This window comes from Cynocephalus volans, chromosome 1, assembly GCF_027409185.1.
Source record: "Cynocephalus volans isolate mCynVol1 chromosome 1, mCynVol1.pri, whole genome shotgun sequence".
Taxonomy (NCBI): Eukaryota; Metazoa; Chordata; class Mammalia; order Dermoptera; family Cynocephalidae; genus Cynocephalus; species Cynocephalus volans.
Window position 1 is genome coordinate 33,373,142 of NC_084460.1, and position 26,317 is coordinate 33,399,458.

The 26,317-nt window shown below is 44.6% G+C and overlaps 1 protein-coding gene across 1 annotated transcript in view; it reads left to right on the forward strand.

The window, feature by feature from the left end:
• Window positions 1-26,317, forward strand: part of CTNNBL1 (catenin beta like 1) — a 172,676-nt gene that overhangs the window by 144,015 nt on the left and 2,344 nt on the right. Inside the window, exons 13-15 of the mRNA XM_063100663.1 lie at window positions 855-935; window positions 16,516-16,653; window positions 16,897-16,969. Coding sequence (XP_062956733.1) covers window positions 855-935; window positions 16,516-16,653; window positions 16,897-16,969 — 292 coding nt within the window. The remainder of the gene's footprint in view (window positions 1-854; window positions 936-16,515; window positions 16,654-16,896; window positions 16,970-26,317) is intronic.

Here is a 26,317-nt window from a genome sequence, read left to right on the forward strand (position 1 = left end):
TATTGTTAGCTAAAGAGGGTTTGGGCACAGTCTTCCTGAACTGTCTGATGCTGTTTTGAAGCAATGTGTATTAATTGATATCAACTCCTCGGTAAATAAATACAAAGTTACCAAGAGCCATGGTGTTGCCGACCTGATAAAAAGATAGGTCAGAAGTCTGGGCTGGCTTCGCAGTGTTCCTTCAATCTTTTGGAAGTCTTAGGGGAAAGTGAAACTTTTACAAACCCACTGAATGTTCCTTAGGCCAGTGTTTGAAGCATGACTTTGCTAAGGTTAAAACTGATTTTTAAGTTACTGCCGAGTAAAAGTCGAGGCCTTTTTTAAAGTTGCTGAAGGAGTTTTTCTTGTACTCTCTTCTGACTCAAGAGCAACTAAAAAGATTTTTACTCAGGCATTTTTTAAAAAAAAAATCAGCTCTGAGGCAGAATCTGAACATGAAAGGTTTCAGTTTGAAAAAAGAAATTTCTGTAAAGGTCTAAGTGAATGTCAAGTATGTAACTTCAAGCTCCTTCTCTTTGCAAAAAAGGACTTGAATTTTTATTTATTTATTTGCTTTTTTAACAATGTGAATTCCTGGGAGTCCTAGAAGGGTTGGGAATGCATAGTCTGCTTTTGGGAATGGGCCTGTGTGCAAACTCCATCCATCCCAAGTGTTTGCTTTGTTCCACCCCCTTCGTTGATCCATTCCTGATGTGTCCCTAAACAAAACTTATATCCAACGTGGTGGAGTGGTCTCCCTTTGTAATGAGTGAAAGTGTAAGAGGTGACAGTGACATGAATAGGAGCGCCACTGTTTTCTTGCCTTGGTGTTCTCTTTCCTTCTCACTCAGTCCTGCGCGATATCTCTTTTTCAGGTTGACAGACTAATGGAGTTGCATTTTAAATACCTGGATGCAATGCAGGTGGCCGACAAGAAGATTGAAGGGGAAAAACATGTACGTATCCCTGCCTGTCTTTTCCAGCTGTTGTCTTGCACTCCATTTGGGTCCTTGTGTGCCTCATATCTCTCCACAGGATGGGTAAGGGCAGAAATGCCATCTACTGCCATGTGCCATCTAATGTGTTGTACGAGCAGAGCCCATGACAGTCTGCCAGTGGTTGTAACTGCTCTTCTGGAGGGAGTGACAGTCTTTTAGGAGGAGGGATGTGTAGCTTTGATCCAGGTCTGACCTAGGAGTGAGGGTGCATATCACAAATACCCTTGACAAGAGCTACTCTTAGCAATGTGCTTCAGCTAGATTTTCTATGACTTGTTACCATGTTGGCAGTATGTGTCCTGGTACACACACTTGCTGACTTCTGTAAATCTGTGGGATGCATTCTGAGGAAGGGTATAAGAAGGAAACTAAGAGGTCTTTGAATCCAGTTCCCGCATTTATAGATGAAAAACTAGAGACCTAGGAAAGGGAAGCTCAGAGACATTGCGCAAAGCCAAACAGCAGGTTCAAAATGACGACCCTTGTTTTCTTATGCTTCTGGTTGCTGAGAGAAGTGAAACCTGCTAGATTTTTCTTCTTGAGGGACTGTGCTTACTGTGGTGTTATCCTACTTTCTGTCTTTCACCTGCTTCCATTTTGTTTTCTGCCATCTCTGGCCTATATAGCTTTCTCATCTGTACTCCTTAATCAGGGTAAGTTTCATGTCTGATATTTAATGTCCGATTTGTATTCTGTCTTCTACAAGACACTCCTCAGTCTTTGGTCACATTATAAAACGATCCCTTTCTTGCTTTTTGCAAAGTCTATAGGAGACCTCATTATCCTTGTGATCTTGATTTACTGTATTACTCTATTCTCTTTTCATTCTTCTTGCCTTAAAAATACACTTAAAGCTTTTGAACCTCACTTGTAGGAGAACTGGTTTCAATACTGCTCCTCATCTCTGCATCCCCCCACCCGAATCTACGTTGGAGCCATCCAGCTGTGCAGCAGAGCCGTGTGCATTGGGAAGTACACTAGCACTTTCCCTCCAGCTAATCCTCAGGCCAGGGTGAGAGACTAGAGCTTGGGGGAAGACAGTGACCCTGGTGTCTGAGTCCTGTTGCTCTTCGCCACTTCTTATCCACCCCTTCCACAAAATGTACTTTCATTTATGAATACCAGTAGATGGGTAACTGTGTTTTTCATTCTTGTGATTTCCCTATGATCCCTGAACCTAGTAAGTCCTCAGATGTTTGATTGATTGATTGAATTTATTGACTGGGACTTTCTTCTTTTATCCGGTGATACTACTGCAAGATAAAAGGCAGCTACTCTAAATTCTGAGGCTGGACTTGAGATACTAGCATGTTCCACACACAGTTCTTTCATTCCACACATCCCACCCCCTTGGTTTTATTCTTTGGTTAAACTTTTTTTTTTTTTTTCCATTTTTTCTTCCATTTTTTTCTTTCCTATACAGTAACTTGTACATGATGGACACTTAGTGATTATTAAAGTACCAAAGTAATATATTCTTTTTCTCTGTCTGAATGATGATTAGAAACAAATTGAAATTCCCCTAGACTTTTGTAAGAAAACAGCCATGGGACGATTAGAACTCTAGCCCTGATGGAATTCCTGATGGCATCTGCTGGAGGAGATTTTGAGGGGTAGTAGAAAGAGCACCTGGGAGTCCAGGAACGTAGGATTTTAGTGCAAGCACCACCTCGAAATCACTGTCAGCCATGGCTTGTCACTGTGCCTCATATAGCCTCAGTTTCTTAACTGTAAAGTTGTGCTAGCCAAGGTGATCTCTTAGATCCCCTCAAGCTTAATGTTTTCCCTCAGTTTCAGTTGAACATCCTTTGGTAACTGCCATTTTGGGGGCAATGGAATGGATAAAAGCACAATGAGAGGCTGACCAGTGACTGAGTTGTCTTCTAGATAGAGGAGCGGCAACCTAGTAAAAGGTAAGGTATGCACAAAATTGGGTGTCACATAGCCCTGGGTTTAGGTTCCAGCTGTGCCACTTCTTGGTTTGGATATCTTGGACAATTGAGTTGATCTTTCTAAGCTGTGGTTTTCTCATCTGTAGAGTGGGAATAGCACCTTCCTTTTAGGATTATTATGGAGACTAAGCATAAAGCATATAAAGTACCTTGCTCAGTAAGTAGAATCTTCTGCTTCTACTAGATTTTCCTAGCTTCCTTCGGAATCTTGCATAACTTTTAAGTAAGCCACATAGTTCTTTCCCTGAGAGCATCCTCCTTGCCAGTTGACCCAGAAGGAGTCGCTCTAGCAGAATAGAGTGTTGGCACTGTCAGATGCCTCGTTTGAGGTGAAGTTTAGGCTTTTTTGAGGGAGACCAAGTAAGCAGCTAGGCATTAGGGAGCGGCTTGCACGTAGCAGTTAGGAAACTTGGCCTGCTTCCCACAAGATTATCTATTATCAGCATTGAAGAGGATATGAAATTGATTAGCACTGACGGAGAGTAATCTCTGCAGCCACTCTCTCCAGCATTCACAGAGCTGCTGTGTGCCTTGGGCCCCTGGGCCCCTACCATTCCCTGACAAACATCTGTCTCCTTGATGCCAAGGCTGTTTTGCTGGGCACTGGCAAACATTCCAAGGCCATTAGTGCCCAGCAGCGTCAGCATTGCTCAGAGAGCCATGGTGGGTAGGGGCAAGGGATGAATTTGTTAGCAGTGTTGGCTGCCAGCACTCAGGCTCCCTCCTGGCAGATGAAGCCACCTCACAGATGTAAAGTGACTTAGAGCAACACGACTTCCTTTTCACCTCTCCCCCACAGTCTTCTCTCAAGTCATAAAGAGTTTGTCCCTCACCCCCATTCTATTTGAATGTCCTACACGAATTGAACACTCAGTAAATATTTGTCGACTTGAACTGAATGCTTATTTCTCAGGGATGTTAATGACATTGACTATCAGATCAGTAATGAATAAATATCTCACACACTTTGTCAAGTGTACAACAAAAAAACCTTAGAGAATAGGGTCAGGTATTGGCATTTTTAGTGTCTCAGTCCCACTACCTTCCCTGTAAACTTCAAACTTCTCTGGGCTCAGTGCAAGTGTCCATGGTTTGCAGCTGACCAAGATTCACTGGAGAGAATCCAGTTTGGCAAATATTTATAGGCGCCTGCTCTGTACAAGGCACGGCCAGGCACCAGCTGGGGGTGAGAGGGAAGTGCTGCTGATCAGGGCTAGAGGATCCAGGGAGCAGGGAGAGGTTGTATAACAGCGAGTCACTCCAAACAGTTTTGTGGATGAAGCAGCATTCATGCTGAACCTTAAAAACAGAGATGGATAGGGCATTTGCATCTCTGGGGAGAACAGCAAAAGAGGGACCATGGGAAGCCCAGTTAAGCGGGGGGGGGGGGGGGGGGGGGGAGGTGGTAAGTTACATTCAAGGAGTGGAGGGTGTGAGAGGAAGAGCCTGAGCTTTAGAGCCAGGCCTTTTCCTGGTTCTCTGACACTGGACAAATAGCCTAACTAATCCAGCTGTATGAGGGCACTACAAAAAATTGGCGGAAAAATAAAAGATAATATGAATCTTTCCATGAACTTTTTGAAGTACCCTTGTATTTTCTTCCTTGGTGGTGTTTTGTTTTTAAGGTATATGTCCCAATTCATGTACTTTGAGAAATTACATAGGTAGAGATGTGCTGATGATAAATATACCATACATGAAAGCTCCTTGTACAGGGCCTGGCACACAGGAAGTGGTTAGAGAACCTTTAGTTTTCTTTTTTCTACAAGGACTATATGCCCCCCACCACACACACATGCTCACTCGCACTCTCCCTCCCTCCCTCCCTCCCTCCCTCCCCTAGTACTGCAAGATTTTGCATGATCTGAGTCTTTCCTACTTCTCCAGCCCCCTCTCCTGCCACTGGGCATGGGCCTCCTGCCTTATAGCCTTTACATTCATTTCTCCCTTCTGCCGTGGATCTTCTCGTGCTGGCACCTCCTTCCACTGTCAGGTCTCAGCTTAAATGTCACTTCCTCAGAGATGTTTTCAGTGATCACCATATGCAAAGAACCCCCCCACTGCTCACTACTTCATAACCTGTAATTATTTTATTTATTTGTTTATTCTCTGTCTCTGGGACTGTAATCTCTCTTGGTCTTCATATTCTCAAGACTTATATTGTGCCTGACATTCAGTAAATGAAGGACCACTGTTCATTAGATAAAATTAATATTTGTCTCTGGGTATTAAAAAAGATAGAGGATCACCCTGGGCTTTCCACATCTTTCATTAACTCTAATTTTTAACCCTAAGTTTTGTTTTCTCTATTATTAGTCCCATCATTGAAAATATTTAAGTACAACTATGTAGATTCTGTGGCATACCTGCAGCAATATTCAATAAGGAAACCTACTCCTACTTAGAAGAGTCTAGCACTAACTGATAGATAATTTTATACACATTGAGTTCAAATCATATTATTGCAATAATTTTTAAGTAGCAAAGACTTCCACATCTTAGGCAGAAGCCTACTGCTTTTGTGTTGTATTTAGTATCCATGAGATTTCAAAGCCACAGCCTACTTGGACTTACCCTAGGGGTTCCTGGTTAACAAGATTTGACCTGAACTTTTAAAGGGCATGTAATTCTTAAGACTCTTCTAGTGAGCAGCAGTTCTTGTGATCTGTAAATATCCAGGGCACTTGTCTCAGCAGATTTCACCTGATTCCCCCAAACAACTCGAAGCCCAGAAAATACTAAGATCCTTGTTTTGGGGAAGATGTCCTGACTTCTTGTTAGCTCCTTGCAGCTTCTGTTGGTTAAATGTACAGAGCAGAGCATGCCTTGCTTCCGACCATCAGAAGTAAGATGTAATTATATCGGCAAGGGTTTTCAAAAGAGGGAGGAGAGCCTTGGAGAGAGGTTTTCCCTTTTTTAGTTCCTGAGAAAATTATCTCAGCAGGTTTATTCAGTAAATTGTGCTCACCACATACTTTGCACTGTAATGACTTACAAATTGCATACTAATTTTGCCACAGTTAAATTATTTGAAGCTTTATCCTGAAAAGAAAAGGATGGACTTCTTGTAATGAAACAGTATCCATAGGACTTGATGTCTCCAGTGGACTTTGTTTCTGTAGCATTTGAAACTCATGTAAAGATTTGTGTGAAAGTGGCGAAATGTGGGGATGATGGTGTGGGGTATGTGATCCTAGAGCAGTGGCTGAGGAGGTAGACAGTGGAAGCCTGAGGCAACCACTGATTCTTCTTCCAACTGCTGGAAGCTTGGGGGCAAGCTTTAAAAAAAGGAATCCTGCTGAGAGTTCTTCTCAGCTCTTCTTTAAACCAGTAATTCCCAAACTTTCTCAGTCCATGAATTTGCCGGAACATAGGGTACAGCCAGTAGAAGCTGGTGGTGCAGGTAGGGTGTCATGGTGTTCTTCCCCCTCTCCTGCTTCCCTCTCTCTTAGACACTCACAGTTTCATTCTACCCTGCCTCACCACCCACTCCCTTCCCAATCACCATCATCCTTTCTGCTTCTGAAGGAGAAGTCAGAGGACCTGAGTTCTGGTCCCACACCTCTGCCACTGACCTTGCAGTGTAGCCTGGAGCTCTCTCTTTTGCTTTTCTGACCCTCTCTTTCCTCCCCATTCATTGGTACTAATAGGCTGTCCTCCTACTGACCTCACAGGCTTGCTTCAACAGGGATCAGGGATCAGGGATCAGGGCTCTGTGCCAGGGCCTCCCAAATCTCTGCAGACTCATTTAGCCAGCTGCCACCTGGACATCACCTATAGGCTTTTCTAACTTAGCGAGTCCAAAACCAGGCTGTGGCCCTGATCCATACAATCTCTTCTTTCTCCTCCCACACCAGGGCCATTCACATATGACCAGGTCAAAAACCTGGGCATCATGAGTTCACTCGTCTCTCCACCCACCTCCCACCACATGTCCATTGGGTGAACTTTACCTGTGACATCTCTGCGACCTATCCACTTTTCTCTCTCCTCACCACCAATAAATACTTACATTCGGGCTGCCATCATCTTTTTCTCTTGCATTACTGCAGCACCCTCCTAACTAACTAGTCTCCCTCTCTCTTGGTTTTTGCCCTTCCATTCATTTCCTACACGGTAACCAGAGATTTTTCTAAAGTGAAAATTGACATATGCCACTTCTCTGCCTGAACACAGAAAGCACTGGATCTGCATAACCTTCAGGATATGGCCTACTCTTCCTCACTGACCTCACAGTACCTTTCCCAGATTGGCCCCTGCCTGCCACTCAAGCTACATCTCTCACCTTTGTGATGTGCAAAAGCCATCCTGCGCCACTCTCACTTTCTCACACCTTCTTCTACACCTTTGCCCGTTGCTGTTTACTCCAGCCAGGATACCTCTGTGTGCCATCTTTTCTACATCCCTTTCCTGCAGCTGGCTAATTCCTCTCTATCCTTCAGAGTTTGGGCAAACAGATTAGCCAATAAATATGTATTGAGTGTCTACCAAGTCCCAAGCATGCTGCTTAGTGTCTCACTATCAGTTCCTGCAGAAAGGCTTCCCTGAGAGTACCTGGAGCCCCTCTGTGTGCCCCAAGTGCACCTTGTGCACTGCAGCCTCAGACTGAAGATCAGGGACTCTGGAGCCAGACTACATAGACACAAATCCTGGCTCTGCCTCCTACCACCTGGGTGGTCATAAGCAAGTTACTTAAACTCTCTGCTTCAGTTTCCTCACCATTAAAAGGATGAGAATAATAGCACCTATCTTGTAGGGTTGTGAGGAGGATTAAATAAATTAATATATATAAATCACTTAGAGTGGTTCCTGGCACAAGGAAGTATGCCATAAGTGGTAGCTTAAGTTATTACAAGTATTTTTGCCCTGCATACTTGGCTGTCTCTCCTTCTAAACGAATGCTGAGTCTTCACAAGTAGGGGCTGATCTTACTTTTTCTGTTTCCCCAGTCATGTTACTGTTTTCTGGCCTTATATTATTGTATCTGCTATCACAGAAGGCCTGGTTCTTTCAAGCCTGGTTTATATGTTGCCAAAATGCAAATGAGAAGTCCAGGATTTTTTTAAGGGAGGGTGGATGGAAGTGTTAAGTAAATTTAGAAATTAAGACCTATGATGGAGGCATCATGGTATAATGCAGAAGGAACATGAGCCATGGGGTCATACAAGCCCAAGGTTAAATCCCAGCTCTGACACAAACAAACTCTGTTCACTTGGGAAATGCCTTGCCCTGTGTGCATGTGAGTTTTCATGATAGCTTTATTATAGGGTCCTTTTGAAGATTAATGAGATTGTTTGTAAAAACCTGGTACATGCCTAACATGTAGTCCATCTCTTCTTTGTGGGCAAAGCCCTAGCCTGAGATCCTTGGATTCTTATCAGAGTTGCCTTCAGTTAGCTATGTGTTCTTAAAAAAATTCCTTTTATTGATTCTCCAGCCTTGGTTACCCTAGCTGAAAAAGACTTGCAGTCTCTAGGATCCTTCTCTAACAGTCTGCCCTATTTTAGAAGCTTTCAGAGGAAAGTTTTGTTTTGCTGGTGTTTGTGCCTCTCCCATCTCCGTGTACGTCTCTCTCCCATGGTTTAAGTTTCTCCCCTTGCTTTGGAAGAAAAATAGAAACTGGCATTTTCTGAATGGTGGGGCAGTTCCTGCCCATGACTACAGACAGTAACTCTGTCGTCTGCTGTGGCTTCACATGTAGGCTCTGAGTCATGTCCGCTCTTATTAAGGCAAGAGGGATTCATATTGGCTTCATAGCAACCTCTTTTATGACTGTCTCCTTCTATCAGCGAAGGGCAGCTCGTGGCCTGTCAGGGGCAGATTAGAAATGGCATCCGCGTGCTCATTTGGAGGTTTACGACTCGACTGCTGAGAGATAGAGGCATGTGGAAAGGTGGTGATTTGGTAGTGCTCCTGAAGACAGATTAACGTTTAAGGTGAGGATGTGGCTGGGAGAGGGGAAAAACACAAACACAACCCTGTAGAAATGGCACCTTGATGCTATACGTACCACCCCCTTGTGTATCTTTGGAGATGGATCTGTTTGTTTTAGCAGCCCCAAAATAGGCTAATGCTGTTGTGAATTGCAATCTGTTCTACTTAATGCACCATTCACTGAATTACCATCTAAGTTTTTATTTCTAGCCCTGTCTTATGGAATGTACAAAAGAAGACCTATCAGAGTTCTTTTTTTTTTTTTTTTTTTTTTTTTTTTAACTCTCAAATTGCATGTAGAATTTGCTGGTCTAGCTATAGATTTTTTTTCCTTTTTTTTTAAGTTTCTTCAATTTATAGGGAAAAGAAAACTTGAGAAGATATACCTAAAAGATAGGCCAAGAAGCATTACATTTAATGCTGTTGGTTTGCATTAGTCCCCAGATATGGCATAAAGAAAAAAAATCCTATCTCTTTGCTTATATGCTAATACTGGAAAAGACCTATCAAACAAAGATTTTTTTTCCTTCTTTGGGCTGTGAAGGTGAACACAGGTTTGGAGCCAGATTTCTGTGGTTTCTGTCCTATCTCTACCATTTACTCCATCACAAGCTTTGTGACCTTAGGAGAGATTCAGTTTCCCATTTGAAGAGTGGGAAATAATAATAGTTCTTACCTCTTGGTGTTCTTCTGAGGAAAACTGAGAAATCCATCAAAGTGCTTAGCACAGTGCCTGGCATTCAGTAAGGACTCAGGAAATTTTGCTATCGTTACTATTCCATTTTTGCTGCTCATCTCTCTTGCCAGACTGAAAAGACTAAATAGGAAAGGCCTCGGACTAGGGAATCATTTTCACTCAACTCTCCAACTGAAACTCAGTGACAGTCATTCAACATCTGTCTCAATTTTTGCATCTGTGAAATCTGAGTGTGATATTTGCTCTACAGACCCAACACTGGGCATGTACAACAAGTGAGGTTAATGCAGGTGCCCTGCTGAAAGGTAAAACATGCTGTGTGGATGCTGAGTTGTCATTGCTTCACAAAGAAGGCGGTCACCTTCATTCTCTCAAAGGTGGGAGTTGAATGAATGAATTTGTGGAAGACTTCTTTTAAATCTTAATGCTCCTGTCTTATTTCAAATACAATCCAACGTGTATATAGCTTTTCACTCTGAAATTTTGTAAAGTGAGATACACTTCTACACTTAACTAGGTTACTGGATTCTTGGAATTGCTCTCTAATCCCTATTAATCATATTCTCATTTGAAGAGTACTTGATTTGCACGCCCAGCCTGTTTTGAAATGGCCTATCTAATGTAACAGCCGTTTTAGGGGTTGTGTCTTTGTCACAGGGAAGTTTAATATATTGATGAGAGAATGAGCTCATTGTCAGTGTTGGCTATCATGTCCTGTTGATTTGGTGGTATGTGTCTCCAGCTTGAAGCATTTCTGACACTGGCTCTTCTGACTGTCTGGGAGTACCCTCGGCCAACATCTTAAATTCATCCGCATACCCACATACAGGCAGGAATCCATTACATCTGGTTACAAAGGTGCTTCAGGCCTAGATTTGATAACCTGTTTATCAGAGCTGAAGGGAGCCTTCATGAGCACTGGATCAGGGAAGACAAAATTGAGGCAGTCGGTGCAGGCCTTGCTAACTGATTTCAGTGCTCTTTCCCACTGAGCTCCAGCTCAGCCTAGCACCCCTTTTCCGTAGAGTACTCTGCAGCCACCACAGTGTGTTAGAGTTGGTACTCGGGATGAACCCTGTTTACCTTCCTTGATCTAGTACAGGCTTCTTATTTCTAAGCATAGAAGCTGAGGCCAAGAACAGTTCAATGACTTGCCTAAGGACACTAATAAGTTCGTTTTAGAGCTGGGATATGATCACATTTGCTTAGTACTGTCCCACCTTGGCAGAGGAACTTGTTTGTCATAGTTCAGAGAAGTTCCGATACCTAACTTAAAGGCAAGGGGAGATTGAGCACCTTCGTTAGAATGAGATATTTGGACCCGTTAGTTCAGTATCTATGTACAAAGGAGGTTGGGCTGCAGGTCTTATCCCCCCATGGGCCAGCTGGCTTCACTCTGCTCTTTTTGTAGTCACTTTTAAAACATGTCTCACTGGTCAGTTGGGCATAATTTGGTTCCTTCCTACTACTAGAGAAGGAAGTCCACTTGTACAAGGTTCTTCAAAAAGTTCATGGAAAGATTTGTATTTTAATTCTATTTTTTTCAAAAACTTTTTGAAGTATCCTCATGTATTACTAGAGCATAACCACCAGAGTATTGTAGATCAGACTTCATTTCTTTTGGAACCTTTTACAAGGAAAGGAATAAGGTGGGGAGAAGCTTGTGATGAATTTTTTTTAATTCTTAGAACTTTTATATTACTTCTCCAAAGACTGAATCCTAATGAGTTGTGTTGTACTGACAGCCATTTGAGTTTCAGACACCCTTAAAAGTTCTTTCAGATGTCTAGTTCTACTTCATCCCATACATATATCCAAGGAACCATATTAAGTCCTTATCTCAAGATCAATTTTTTATCTGGTGTCTTGGAAACCCAAAAAAGGAGCCAGAAATTCATTAATCCATTTATAATAAGTTGACCCTATCCATACACAGAAAGGGATAGAGAATAAAAGTGACATGTCATCTTACTTCTTTCTAAAGTAGACCAAAACTTGAGAAGATATACCTAAAAGAACTTTGCCCAAACTTTCTCACGTCCTTATTTTCCATCAGAATGATACATAATCACCCTGCTTCTTTTATTTCCCTTTAAGCACTCAGTACACATTGTGCTCAGCTTCCCTGAATCCACTCAACAGTAAATATTCCATGCCACAGAGTTGTAACAGGCTAGATAAGGTGCCGTCCTGACAGCAGTCAACTTCACTGCATGCTGGTTTCTATGGTGCTTCTAAAACTGTCAGGACAGAAACTTCATCTTCAGAAGCCAGTGTCTGTTTCATCTTTGTGCATGTTCAACACAGCAATGGTGATGCCTTTCTTGGAGATGAGCTATAGTCCTATCTCAGATCTACATTTGAAAATTTCACTTTCAAATCATGTGGTCGTATGTCTAAAAGTAGAATGTCGAATTAAACATTGTCAGAGTCTTGAAGTTCTGAGGAAAGAGGAAAAAATGGAGTTTGGCATTGCTCTCTTGTGTCTGTTGTTTCTAGATGATAATATAGAGAAACCAGAGGGTACAGTGTGTACCTGCCTAGTTAAAAGAAGATCAGATTGCAGGAGAAAGCGTGAAAAGGGAGAAATCACCAGGGACACTTCTGACCTAATCAGAGAAATTTAATTTCACTAAGCTCCATTCTTGAACCTTTCTATCACTCTTATTTAACATGTTCATTTGTTCTCCAGACAGCTCTGAAATCTGTACCTACACAAACATGGTAGTGTGAAAAGGGCACAGACTTGGGTTTGAATTCCAGTTCTGCCACCCACTAGCCTTGGGGAGGTTGCCCTGCTAGAGCCAGTTTCCTCATTTGAAATGGGGGTAAGAATTCCCGCCTCTTGATATTTATGAGAAGTAAAGGATTTAATATATGTGAAGCACTTAGCACTATGCCTGACACATAATAAGCCCTCAGTAACTAGCTGCTCCTCTTCAGTGGGTAGGTGATGGAAGCAGTGGTTATTATTCAGACTGCCTCACACAATGCCTAGTATGTAATAATCAATCAAAAATAATATGATCTGCTGATAGCTGTGATTTAATAAGCAACAACAACAACAAAATGTTCCCTTAGTTCTTTCTCATGTTTCTGTTAGTGGTACTGATATTCCACTGTTCTCTCCCAAGCTAGTGAGGTTGACTTTTCTATGCCTTTATCCATACTATTATTTCCTCTGCTTGGAATGTCCTTTCCAGCCTGTCAGTCTCCTTCAAAGTCCAGCTCAAATGTTACATTTCCTTTGAACACTCCTGACTTCCCCAGACCGACTTAGTCTGTCTTGCTTCTGGGTTCCCACAGTACTCGGTGCAGTTTGAAATGTCCTTTATAATAGCTGTTACTACATTTAAAAAAAGATAATTTGTTCATATTTGTTAACTTCATTAGACTGTAAACTCCTTTGATTATGTGTACTGTTTAATTTATCTTTGATGGTCTGGCATATCACACCTCGCACAGTTAGGTGTTCAAGAAATCTTAATCGGGTGGGTGAATGAATGAGTTCCACTCCAGGTTCCCATGTTCGCAACCTCCAAAACTCTCTCTCTCCCTGTCCCTTTCCCTTCCCCTTTCCTTCTCCATCTGATCTACTTTGCGTAATAGGCTGGTGCTGTGGCCTCCTAGCTATGCACTCTACCTGCCTCTCAACATTGTAAGCCAATGTGTCCATCATGTGCCTGTTTGCATATTCTTGTTCATGACATTTTCCTGCACAGTGCTATCTCACAGTCTGTGGCTGATCATAGCCAACTTCTCTGGCCAGCATTCTAGGCTCACATCAGCTAACCCTCCAAGGCACTGTCCCTCACCATTTCTTGATGTTTCCCCTTACACCCCATATGCGTGAGTCTTAGCGCACACAGCTCGTTAAACAGCTTTGAACCTCTGTGGTTTTTTTTTTTTCAGTCCTTGGCAAATGCTTTCCAAGAGCCTACTAAGCAACTAAGCCTACTTTTTTTTAGGGTACAAACATGAGTAAAACACAGCACTTGCTTTCAAGGAACCTGCACAGACGAGAGGCACACATCTGAATAACTAGTACAAGACAGGCCATGGGAGGTGACATACAGAGGCACAAATCCAGGGTGTGGGAGTTTTAAGAACTGAAAAATCTTACCTGCTTGGGGATCTGAGGAAACGTTTTGTGAGGAACATCACATTTTACACTTTCAACATATTATGACAGCGAGTAAGTGATAGGCAGCACCAACATTACAAGCAAAGGTGAGACAGTCAGCCAGAACAGGGAGGGCAGGCCTGTTCATGCTGAGGGGCAAGGGAGCACGGCTAGTGGGCAGTACGTTTGGACGGCACAAGGCATAAGACCTCAGACAACCCAAAGAACCATACCTTTTAGGCATTCATTCTGCTGTCTCCACCCATTGTGAGCCTTGAAGCCTCACCCAAATGTCACTTTTTCCAGGACACCCTAACTTTTCAGCCAACCCTGATCAGCCTCTACTACTGTAATTATTCTAACTTGTGGGTGTGCTATATCCCTTTACTTTCTGGTCATTTCCTATGTCTCTGTGGCCTCCCCAGACAGATAGTTCTTGGGTGCCTAAGACCAGGGCTTTCCCTTTCCTCCATTTTCCTCCATTTTCTGCCTTAACTCTATGCTTAGGATGGTGTTTTTGCCACTAGGCCCTCAGGAGGGCCAGTTCTGAACACTGCACCATGCTACTCATCAGAGATGAGATAGAGAGGATTCTTGTCCCCAAGGGAGTCCATTCTACTAACTGGTAATTATGTAATTACGAATAACTTAACCTCTGTGTCTTGGTTTCTAATTTGTACAATCGGATTTTATAACCCTTTCCTGCCTTCTTTGAATTTGGTAGTAAGGACTGTATATGTAATAACATTTTAAACTCTACAGCATTATTGAAAGGTAAAATATAAGCACCAAGTGCTTTTAGTATGAGTGAAAGTTAGGAGTAATTTTCCTTCCTGCGCCCCAGCTGCTGAACACTTAGGAGTTCTGGAGCCAGAAGTTATAATTATGAGTAAATGGGAAACTGAAGAGGGCCTTCTGGTTTTAACCTCCTTGGACATCAGTCCAGTGCTCTGTGACTACCTTGCAACTGTTCATACTATTAACAGATTACCAAGGAATTTGCTACTAAATGAAGCTAAGAATTAGTGGTGGTGATCCTCCAGGTGGTACAGGGCCTGGAAGTCTGCAGCCTGTTTTCCTTACAGACAGAGGCCTTTAGGAGCCGATGAAAAGTAGCCTAGTGTTGCTGCAGGCTGGCCCCCTGGGCAAATAAAGAAGTGCATTATCTGCGTCTAAATGGCCTCCGAAGGATTCTTGTTGGAGATTGATGACCATAATAGTGAGACCTTTGAGTTTGGGAGAGTGGAAAACAGGGTCCCAAGGGCTTCTGTCAGTGACAGGAGCCTGAGTTGTCAGAAGGAACCAGGGCCATAAAACTATCAATAGAATTAAGAAATGGATTGTTGTCATCGGAAGCATGTATTAAGCACTTGCCTTCTTAGGCCGTCTGCTAGTTGTACAGAACGAGTCCCCCACCCACTTCTCACTCCTGAAAGCTCACATTCCAACACAGAGGTATCTTTTTTCTCTCATGCGCTGCATGGATGTTTACTGAGCTGGGGGTATAAAGACAGACACAACTCAGGCCCCACCTTCACAGAGCCCCCAGTCCACCCTCATGAAATAAAGGCTGTAGGTGGAGGGAGTTGACAGTGACTTAGGTTGGTGAATTTCATGCACAAGGAGAGATCGTGCTATGGAGTGGCTTGTCTAAGGTGCTCTCAGGAATTTTGGAAAGGAGCAGTTGTTAACCTTAAATAATCAGGAAAGGCTTTGTGGCAGAGGTAGCTTAAAAATAGTATGGGCTTGAGAGACACCCAAAATCCCTAGGAGATAAGGCAGGTAAGGGCCCTGAACTGGGGAGAAAGAGCTATCTTGGCAGGGTGTTATTAATCCACTAGATGGGGGCGGGGGGAGTGATGAAAATATTCTAAAATTGATTGCGATGATGATCGCACAATTCTGAATATACTAAAAGATGTTAAATTGTACACTTTAAATGGGTGAATTGTATGTTATGTGAATTATGTCTCAATAAAGCTGTTTTTTTTTTTTTTTTTTAAGGAAAGGGTCCAGGGCCGAGCCCGTGGCGCACTTGGGAGAGTGCGGCGCTGGGAGCGCAGCGATGCTCCCGCCGCGGGTTCGGATCCTATATAGGAATGGCTGGTGCACTCACTGGCTGAGTGCCGGTCACGAAAAAGACAAAAAAAAAAAAAAAAAAGGTTCCACTAGAAGAGAATCCTCTAGAGAGGAATAGATGTGGGGGCAAGTCTGACAGGTCTGGGGTTACAAAGGATTAGGAAGGAGACTGTTACTTATTGGGGCTTTGGCCTAGAGGGATGTTGGACTTGTGAAATGCAGTGGAAAGGTGGCAGCATTTTGCAGCCAACAAAATGTAAGCCAAAGGCTGTGTGTCTGTGCCGTCAGTTTCACCAGGACGCCAGGACAGAGTTATGGAGCAAGGGGACCTTTCTTCCCTATATTTAACTTGATTTGGAAGGGAAAGTGTATCTTATGGAGAAGTTATTTATGGAGGCCCAAACCAAAGAGTGAAAAATGAGTGGAAGCAGATAAGTAGCTTAGATTCTTGTCCCTTCAGCTTATTGTTTTAGGTTGAATACGTAGATGAAATTATTTTGGTCCTAATTCATCAGATAGGAAAAAATGGGCTTTAAGCTTGACTCCTGGGGCCTCTGTAGTCCATTGAGAATGAAGAACATAAGAATAATACTTTAGAATAATGGGAGAATTAGACAAATCAAGATGAGGTACTTTTCTTTTGTTTGTGCTGTAGTTGCTGTTCTTTTGTGTATTGTGGCCAGACTAAAAGCCTGTTCTTCCCTTCTCCACTCACTGTCCAGCTTTTACTCCCAAATGTTCATTCATTTCTAGGACATGGTTAGGCGTGGAGAGATCATAGACAATGACATCGAGGATGAGTTCTACCTCCGGCGCTTGGATGCAGGGCTGTTTGTCCTCCAGAACATCTGCTATGTCATGGCTGAGATCTGCAATGCAAATGTCCCCCAGGTAGGAGGTGCTTCCCCTGGATGGGCCTCCTTCTTTGCCATCTTCCTCCTTCCTTGTCACCCGCTTAGGTAGAGTCTCTCAAGGAAAGAGGTGGATCACGCTCTCCTTGAATTCTTTCACTCTCTGTGGGCCTTTTTTCAGGAATGGGCATGAGGTGAATACTTTCAAGTTGATGTATTCTGGTGTCTGCCAGGACAAATGATCCTTTTTCTCTCTCTCCCCATTCTCTCCCTTCCTTACTAGATTCGCCAGAGGGTTCACCAGATCCTAAACATGCGAGGAAGCTCCGTCAAAATTGTTCGGCACATCATCAAGGGTAAGCTGATGCTGCTTGTGTCTGGGGCTCCGGGGATTAGATGGGGCCTGCTTCCTGAATCAGTATCCCTGGTGTATGGTGCACAGCATTTTCTGCACGAAAAGCCTAGGCTTGTTGTCAAGTCCAGGTCATCTTTATAAGAATACTGAAGACTAACCTAGTTATTCTCTGTCGCTGACTCTCCAATTCCAGAATCTAAAAAACATATAACAAATAAGAAGCACTAAGCCTTGGAAGTATTTGAAAACAAAAAAAACTCCAGTTCCAAACTGCATGTAGTAGAAAGAAATTGCTTTCTTGGGGAATAAAAACAAGGACATGACAAGAAGTAACTGGATTTGTGCAAGACAGAAAGCAGTGAATTGGAGGCAGTATGGTATAGTAAAAAGAGCGTGCCTGCCTTTCAGTCCTAGCTCTGCCTCCTCAGCTGGGTGAGCGTGAGCACAGTTGTTAATTTGCCTAGGAAAAATTGTGCAAAGTTTATGGGAGGTGCTATGTCCAGTCTGGTGCCTGGCACACAGCGATGCTCAGTCCTTGTGAGTTTCCCTCCTTCCCTCATGCACACTGTGGAGTCCCCCAAACGCTGTCAGATCTTTGGCTGGACCTGACCCAGCTGGTGTGGTTCTGGAAGGGTCTCCAGTTGGTGAGTAAGCCTCAGTCACAAGGCAGAGCCCTTGCACTGAGCTCTGGGACACAGCCCCACCCTCACGGCGGGTGGAGGCCTATAATGGAGTTCACAGGCTGATAACGCCAGATTGAGAGAGAGTCGAGATGGACTGGGTAACCACAGACAAATCAGTGTCTATCTCTGGCCCCTGTTCTGCCCATTTCTAAGATGAAGAGTTGGGCTATGTTTACTCAAAAGGTTTGCCTTTAAGTTGCTTATTGCTCCCATTACAGGTAGGAGATGAAATATACAGATGAATAACACATATAATAAAGTGAAGAGAGGTTAGGGCTCTGGGGTCAGGCTCCTGGATCTGAGTCCCGGCTCTGCTGTTTACTGTGTTATCTGGAGCAACATACCCAGTTGCTCTGTGACCTCATGAAATAGGCGAGACGATCAGATGAGATGATATATGGGAAATGTCTGACCCTTACTAAGCTCTCAATGAATATTAGTTAGTGAGTATTAGGAAATATTTTGGTGATAATTATCATCATCATCATATGAGTGAGTCATGGCTAACGTCCTCTGGGAAGCCCTGTGAGAGAGTGGCATTGAGCTGGTCTGAGAGGCTGGGACAAGGACATTCCAGAAAGAAGGAACAGTGTGATGAAGGCATAGGGGCTGGAAGTCACGGTGCATTCGGCACAGCCTTCCCAGGCAGGGGGAATAGCCTATCCGTTGTGCCCGTTTTGCAGATGGAGAATACAAGGCATTGGGATCTGCTGTTTTCTCCTCAGAGAAAGAGGAGAGTAAAGGGGGCCCGTTGATGGACGTGGCCTGTGTCTTGCCTTCTGAAGTGGCACCCTGGGTGCTCCCTTCTCATCCTCATTGTCAGGTTCTCATGAAAAACTGCTCAGGGTGTCATCCTGCCCCCTCCCTGAGGTGTAGCTGTGGTGATTTGTAACTCCAGCCTTTAAATGGCATTTACTTTTAACGCCCACGTGTTCAATTAGAACTGTTTATTACTCTCAGCTCTACTGTCTTGCATTTAGGCTTTTTCCTGCACCTCCATCCCTGTAATCAAACAATAATCTTACAAGAAAGAAGAAATGTGTTTTAACGGGCGTTGACACGACGTAGGTGGATGTTTTTCTTTTTCAAACCCTACCACATGCACCTAGGTTGTTCAAGATTTCCCGTTGTTGTGAGCCAGCCTCTGTGTCCCTCAGATCCTGCTCTGTGCCCCCAGTGCCTATTGAAGAGCTGGGCACAAGCAGATGCTGAGTAGATGTCCAGGCAGGCAAGCCTGGGAGCAAGCAGGCTGACGGCTTCCCAAACACTGTCCCGCTCCTACCTCTCTCTTCCTCTCCCGCTGCTTCCTTCCCCTGCCTCTGTGCGACCTTTACCCCCTCCTTCCAGGCCCGAGGCCCACCTTCAGTCCTCTCACCATCAGGCTTAGTAGCCTGTCCACCGGTAAATCCCACCAATTCTGCCTCCAAACACAATCTTGAATCCATCCACTTCTCTCCATCTGTTATCTCCCATCGTAACACCCTGTTTATTTCCTTCTGAGCCCTTATCACAATCTAATTGTTTTTATTTATGTGTTTGTTTACCCATTTTGTCTGTCTCATACACTGAAATGTAAGCCCCATGACGTAGGGACATCGTCTGCCTTGTTCACCATGTCTCATCAGCACCTAGAGCAATGCCTGGCACATATGAGAACCCAATAAATATTTTAAACATCGTTGAATTAAACCCTACTCTTGTATGAATTTAATTTGGCAAACATTTGCTGAGACTAGGGCTAGCTAGGCACAGTGCTAGGTACTGTGCTACGAAGGTGTCGCACTGTCCCTACCATCATGGGGCTTACAGCTTTTGGGGGACATGGATGTGAAACTGACCCACCATAATTCGAGCTAAATGAAATGCATGCTCCAGTAACTACTCAGCTGGCATTACTGGGTACCAGGTTCTGTATCCAGTATTAGAGCTACAAGAAGAATAAACGAGACCCCTTTCCTTGAGGCATTCATAGTCTAGTGGGGACAGATACTCAAAACTTATTATAACGTGCTAAGTGCTGCTAAGTGAGAGTTGTGAACAGTGTGCTAAGGGGGTGGTAAGGAGCGGTAATGGAGGCATTACCTCCCCATTACCTCATCCCCAGCACTGAAGATGGTGTCCCAGAGGAGGGGCATCTGGGGGAAAGGCACATCTTGGGCAGAGGCAGCAGAGGCCCACTGGCAGAACAGGACTCAGTGGCAGTGGCCTTGGTAAGGACTGCAGCCCCGCCAGCAGAGGCCAGACAGGGATGCAGGAGGCTGGAGCATTGGGTGGGGCAGGGATGTTGCTGGGTAGCACTTTCAAGTTCTGTTAGGTACACAGTGAATTTTGGGGTACAGGTGGTGATTGTACCCCTTTGGCCAGCAGACAGTGGACATTCTTATTAAAGCTCAGGAGAGATGCTAGTTTGGGGAATTTGGAGTCATTAGTGTGGAGGTGATATTTAAAGCCATGGAATTAGATGCCATTGCTCAGGTTGAAGATCTCAACATGACACTGACCATTTAAGAAAAGATGGAAGATTATAATAATGGCTCCCTCCCGCCTGCATGTCCCTGCTCTGACTCACACCCACGGTAGGGGAAGCCCATCTTCAGTGTTGATGAGGTCTGGAGCCCGTGCAGTGTGGCCTGTCTCTGCAAGCAGGCCCTGAAAAGCGGGGACAGTGGGAACCCTCAGGGTCCACCACTTGGTTGTGAGGGGGTGGGCAGTGTGGAGGTTGAAAAGGCTGGGGCTACAGTGGGGGCTGGAGGCTGGGCTCTGCTCAGGGTTACCACTTAAAAACCCATCTGCATCTCTCTCACTTCCCCTACCCCCCTCCCCCAATCAAAAAGCCCGAAAAAACAAAGCCTCATAAAGAAAACCAGCTCATTAGTCTGTCTTCTTTGATTTTAATTTTGTTTTTCAGTTTGGGTTGCTTCCTTCCCCCCCCCCCCCAACATAATTAGATGCAAGCTTTTTTCTTTGATTTTATAGCCTACATATTTCCTAAGTTTTGCTGGCAGGATGACAGCTGATGTATCCCTTGAGGTCTCAGGGAAACGCTGATGAGGCAAGCCCAGCAGGGGACTTTTCCCATTATTTTTCATCCCCTTTCTCAAGATCTTCCTCCCTCCTTTTTCTATTGGGGGTGCCAGGAGAGCTGGGAATAACTGATGGCTCATTAAAGTCCCTCTTTCTGCAGACCGCTTACTTGGTGCTCCCAAAAAAGTCCAGCCTTCCCTGGAACTGGTGGCAGCTCTGAGCCTGAGGACTGAGACACTAGCATAGTGCAGGGAAGAGCAGACCAGGTCCTCTGCAAAGACAGCAACAGTCTTCCTTTTACCTTTCTGGGGCCTGGCACCATGACTGGCACAGAGAAGGGGTCAGTTACTGCTAATTGGGGGTGCGTGCTGAGGTGGGGCTTCAGGCTTCTTTGTGCTGTTCCAGAAACCCAGGACCACAGTAGATAAAATGGTCCTTACTGAGCACTTCCTCTGTCCCAGGCTTTTAATGTATATTATCTTTGGTCCTTACGACAATCTGAGACAGCAGGATAATCTCCATTTTGTAGGTAAGGAAACTGAGACTCACTGAGGTTAAGTAACATTACCCAAGTCACTAGTAATATTGGACACTGGATCTGAACTCAGAATTATCCTCAGTGCTACTTCCATCTTGCAGAAAAGAAATCTCCAACTGTGCTGATTGGCTCAGTTTTTAAGAAAAAAGGAAATGTAGGGCATCCCCATTTATAGAGTATCCGCTTGGCACCACGGGGTGCTAGGTGAGCTCCTAAGGTGAATGAGGCACTTTGGAGGCCCTTTCCCCAAGGGGCGTATGTCCATTCACAGGTGAAATAACCAACCATAGCACAAAGCAAAATAAAGTTGGTGCTGGGATACAGGAGATGCAGTGGGAATGAAGAAGGCACAGTTAATTCTGCTGGAGATTAAAAGGAGCTCAAAGATCCGGGGAGGCTGTGGAAGAAGTGGTTGCTTTTTTATTTAATTTTCAATTGTGGCAAAATACACATAACATAAAATTTACCATTTTAAACATTGCAACAATCACCACCATCTATCCACAGAACTTTTCATCTTGCAAAATTGAAACACTGGACCCTTTAAGCACTAACTTCCCATTCTCCTCTCCTCTCACTCCTTTGCAACCACCATTCTACTTTGTCTCTATGACTTTGATGACCCTAAGTAAGGAGGTGGCTTCTAGAAGCATGAGAAGGATTTCATAGGCAGACATGGATGTATGTCATTGAGTGGTCATCTCCTTGGATGTGTCATAGGAACTGTAACCTGGGTGTACTTCTTAGTATAAATATTTGTGCCAAGGATTGCAGTGGAGTCCCCTGGCCAGTTTCACCAGTTTAGTCCACTGGTAAAAGTTGTCAGAAGACCACTTAGATGCCAAGAGCAGCCAAGGCTATTGCACAGTAGTGGGCTGTTTTGCAGAGGAAAGCTTACAGGATTACTGACTCAAAATTCTTTTGCTGGTGGGTGAAAGAATGAGCCAAAAACTTAAAATGCTTTCAGAAATTGGCCCATGGCCCTTTGATTTGCTTGTGTTCTTTATGGCTGAAAATCTCCTCTTAGAAGCTCATAAACATATATTTCCATATTGATTTGGGGCTGTTGGTAACCCAAGTTTGCCTCTGTGATTTTAAAGCTGCGGAAGCTGATAGGATTTATCTTTTGATGACATGTTGGGCTATGTGTGACTTGCCTCTCTGGTCATGGCTGCTGTGGCCACTGGGGTATTTGGAGGCAAGAAAGGATCCTGGAGAGAGGCCTGTGTGTTAGCCCTATAGCCAGCTGCCTTGACGGGACTCAGAGGCATCATCGGGACACCTCTGGATGTTTTTGGCAAAGATGTAAGATTTGCCTTAGTATTGCTGTCCCTGGAGCCTTACACCTAGTTCACCCATGAGAGCACTCAGGAAAAACCGGTGGCCTTGGATAGTATAGTGTTGCACAAAGGAGGGAGGGAGAGAGCCACCCTTTGAGAACCATCTGTGGTGAGGTCGTGGTTTGCCATGAGGCCGCTGAGGTTCTGACCTTCGGCAGCTACCTACCTCTCTGAGCATCATCTGTAAGATGGGGAGAACCTGCCTCAGAAGGCTCCTGTGAGAGTTAGATGTATGTATGCAAAGTACTTACTTGTTGGCGGGCACCTAATAAGTGCCTGATAAATGTTAGCTGTCTTTATTGTTGGAATTAGTGTCTAAGCTAACCTAGTCATGAGTAGAAGAACAGAGGGGCATAGACCAGCATAACTTCTGGATCTCTGTGTAACTTTGGGCCAGTTAGTAGACAACATTTTAAGTGCTGGTTTCCTCCTCTGTAAAAAATAAACCTAAAATAAATACTGCCTCCCTCAGGAAGGCTCCAAGGTTGAAATGCAGTCGGGTGCCTGGGACCAAGTATGTACTCAATAAATAGAGGTTCCTTCCTTCCTTCCTTCCTCGACCTAATCCTTTCACCTGGAGTTGGCCGCAGCCTGGGTTCAGATGCAGGCAGACAAGCTGTGGACCAGCACCCAGGCCAGACTCCTTGGGGCTTTGAGGGGGGTAGGGGTGGGATGGTGGTTGCTTTTCCAACCAGCTAAGATGTTGGCAGAACTGTGGAAACATAGCCGTTATCGTCATGAGCAAAGGGTGAGCTCCTTCTCCTTTAAGTGGGTTTCATTTGAATGACATCCCTGATGAAATTATATCCACAGCCCAGCAAAATGTTCTCCTACTGGAGAAGTGTAACCTTTAAACCTTCCAAGTTCATTGTTCATTAAGGAATTTCTGTTAGACCCGAAGGATTTTCCTTTCCAAGTTTCTATTTTGTGTTTATTTGTATGTCTTCAAGGATTTTCAGTGTGAAAATATTGGCATTCCTCTTTTCTCCCCTTCCTCTTCCTCCTGCATTTTTTAAAGGATGAACATGTAAGGCTTAAGATCTGGAGATCTGAATCAGGCTTGTGAGCTCTGGTCCGGGTCTCTGCCCTGGAATACAGTTCTTCCCCATCTGCCAGCCTCGGTGCCCCTCCCTCTGCCTCTTAACATAAACAGAACAGCTTGTTCTCCATGTCTGAATAGTAAACCTGCTGTCTAAAGTTTGCTTTAATATTTATGCGTTCAGCACTGCTGCCTGTTTTTGAGCTCCATCAAAGCCTTTATTATAAGAGCATTTGAAAATGCTGGGGAAGTAGAGAAGGGAGTTGATGTGTATGCCATCTTTCTCGTTCTCCCACTCAACTTCTCCTCTCCCCTCTCTCCCTCTTCCCCCACCCCCAAGTTCTGCCTTCATCTAGCATCTCTCTTTGTCTTGCATCTCTCTTTTCTTCTCTTACACACACACACACACACACACACACACACACACACACACACACACACACACACACACACACACACACACACACACACACACACACACACACACACACACACACACACACACACACACACACACACACACACACACACACACACACACACACACACACACACACACACACACACACACACACACACACACACACACACACACAAAGAGAACTCTTTCCCAAGACCTCTGGGAGGAATCTGTTCAATATTTATAAACGGCTGCAGCAGCTATCATAACCAGAGGTAGCTGGCACTACCAAGATTTGCTCCAAATAAGGAACTCCTCTAGAAACAAAGAATGAGTAAAGGTAAGGTGTGGAGGGAGAAGGGCGAGGTGTACAGTTGGTACGGTCTCCCAGGGGCAGCGGGAGAGCACTAGTCCGGGCCATCAGACCTGCTTCTGGGCCTGGCTCCATGGCTGGCTCACTATGGGACTCTGGACAGTCTTCTGCTACCTCAGGGTTGCACTAAATTTCTGAGAACCCTGCCAGCTCTGATATTTGGTGACTTGGCATAAGAAACTATGACCCCAGCCAACCCACCCCACCCTGATTTAGGGACCTCAGTAGCCAGGACACATTCCCTCTAGAGGCTTACCCTTTATGAAGAGTTTATGGTTAGATGCCCTGCCTAGGTGGGCTACTTTGGAATGCTCATAGAGTGGGGGTGTTTTCCTAAAAGATGGGGGGCAAGCAGGGATGCTTATTGCTGAGGTAAGAGGAAGCTATTTTGGGGACCAGCCCTACCCCCAGTGGCTTTTTAGTGCCATTTTTTATTATTCACACATGTTCTGGGGTTTGAGTTTCAGCTCCTCCACCATCCTAGGCTTGGGCAAGTTGCTTCAGTTCTCTGATAGCCTCAGTTTCCTCATCCGTAAACAGGGCTGATGTTCTTTACCTTGTAAGATTGCTGCAAAGATTAAATGAGACAACATGCCTGACACGTCATCAGTGCTCACTATGTTCATTTCCATTCCACTGTGTGTGTGAGACCACCCCTCTTCCACATTACCCTAATCTGTCCTGCCTGTGTAGGAGTCTGACGTCCCTTTCCCAGGGAACAGGTGATCTGACTTTGCTCCTCACCACAGTCCGAGTGGCAGAGAAGACTCATCCATGGGTGGTGTTCTGCATACAGTAGGGGCATGCATCGTTCCAAGGCCTTGGCAGAGGTGATTCAGCGGGGGGTTGATACCGACTTTGGTTCCCTCTGCCTTGTGCATCCCTAACAGGGGATTAGGACCTTCTAGGGAAGCTGCCTTTACTGTTGGAAAATCACTGCCCTAAAGGACCAGACTGTTTTCCCACTTCCCTCCCTCCTGAGTCTGAGAAGACATTAGGAGAGCGAAGTGTTAGTTCAATCCATTAAGACTCAAGCTTGCAGACCATGCCGCCGGGGATATTAAATGCTATAATGGTCATTTCTCTCTCTCCTGGGGCAGCACCTATATCATTCATGTGTGAGTAAGAGAATACCACTTACATGCAGCATGCAGCCCCAGAGCCTTCTCCCGCAACTCAGTTCCTACTCCCCATCACCCCAGCCCTCTCTTTAAGGGGCCTTAATAGAAGACATCACAGTCATTTGCTGTTGGAGGTGATGGTTGGGCCTAACAGAAGAGGATGATTTCTGGGGGGAGACACAGCTGGCACATGTCTGAATCCCAAATCCCATTTTCCAACACATGTCCAAAGTAATAAAGAAGGAGGAGGAAAAATAAAGTGGCAGGAACCAAATTATTTTCTTAATGTGGGAGTGAGAGGTTCACACTTTCTTCTGTCTCCCCAGTCCTTGTCTGATTTGGATTAGCAGATGTTTTATCATGCAAAAGCGTCCTACCAGAGAGTTCTCTCAACTTTCTCAAGCTGGGCCCCAGTAAGAGACCAGCAGGTAGAAATACAAGCAGCCATCCTCGTCAACATCTCTGAGAGCTGTTCACCATGCCATACTGTGGGTTGACTCTCAGCCAGGCTCTGCTGTTATTCAGCTGAGAGGAAGGCCCAAGCTCCTGCCTTCATGACGTTCTCACTCTAGGAAGGGATGGTCTAGAAGCCAGGCCTACGTGTGGTGGAGACGAGTGGCCTGAGGAGAGGAGGGTGAGAGGACCAGGCAAGGTTTCATGGAGATGTCTCTTGAGACAGACCTTGAAGGATGTGTGGGATTTCTCCTAGTGACATTGCTGGCCTGAGCAAAGGAGGCTCAGGGAGGAAAGGAACTAATGTCTCGAGCGTCTGTTATTTGCTTGGTATTTACATTCATTTTCAGAGGAGAAGACCACCCAAGGTCACTGAGG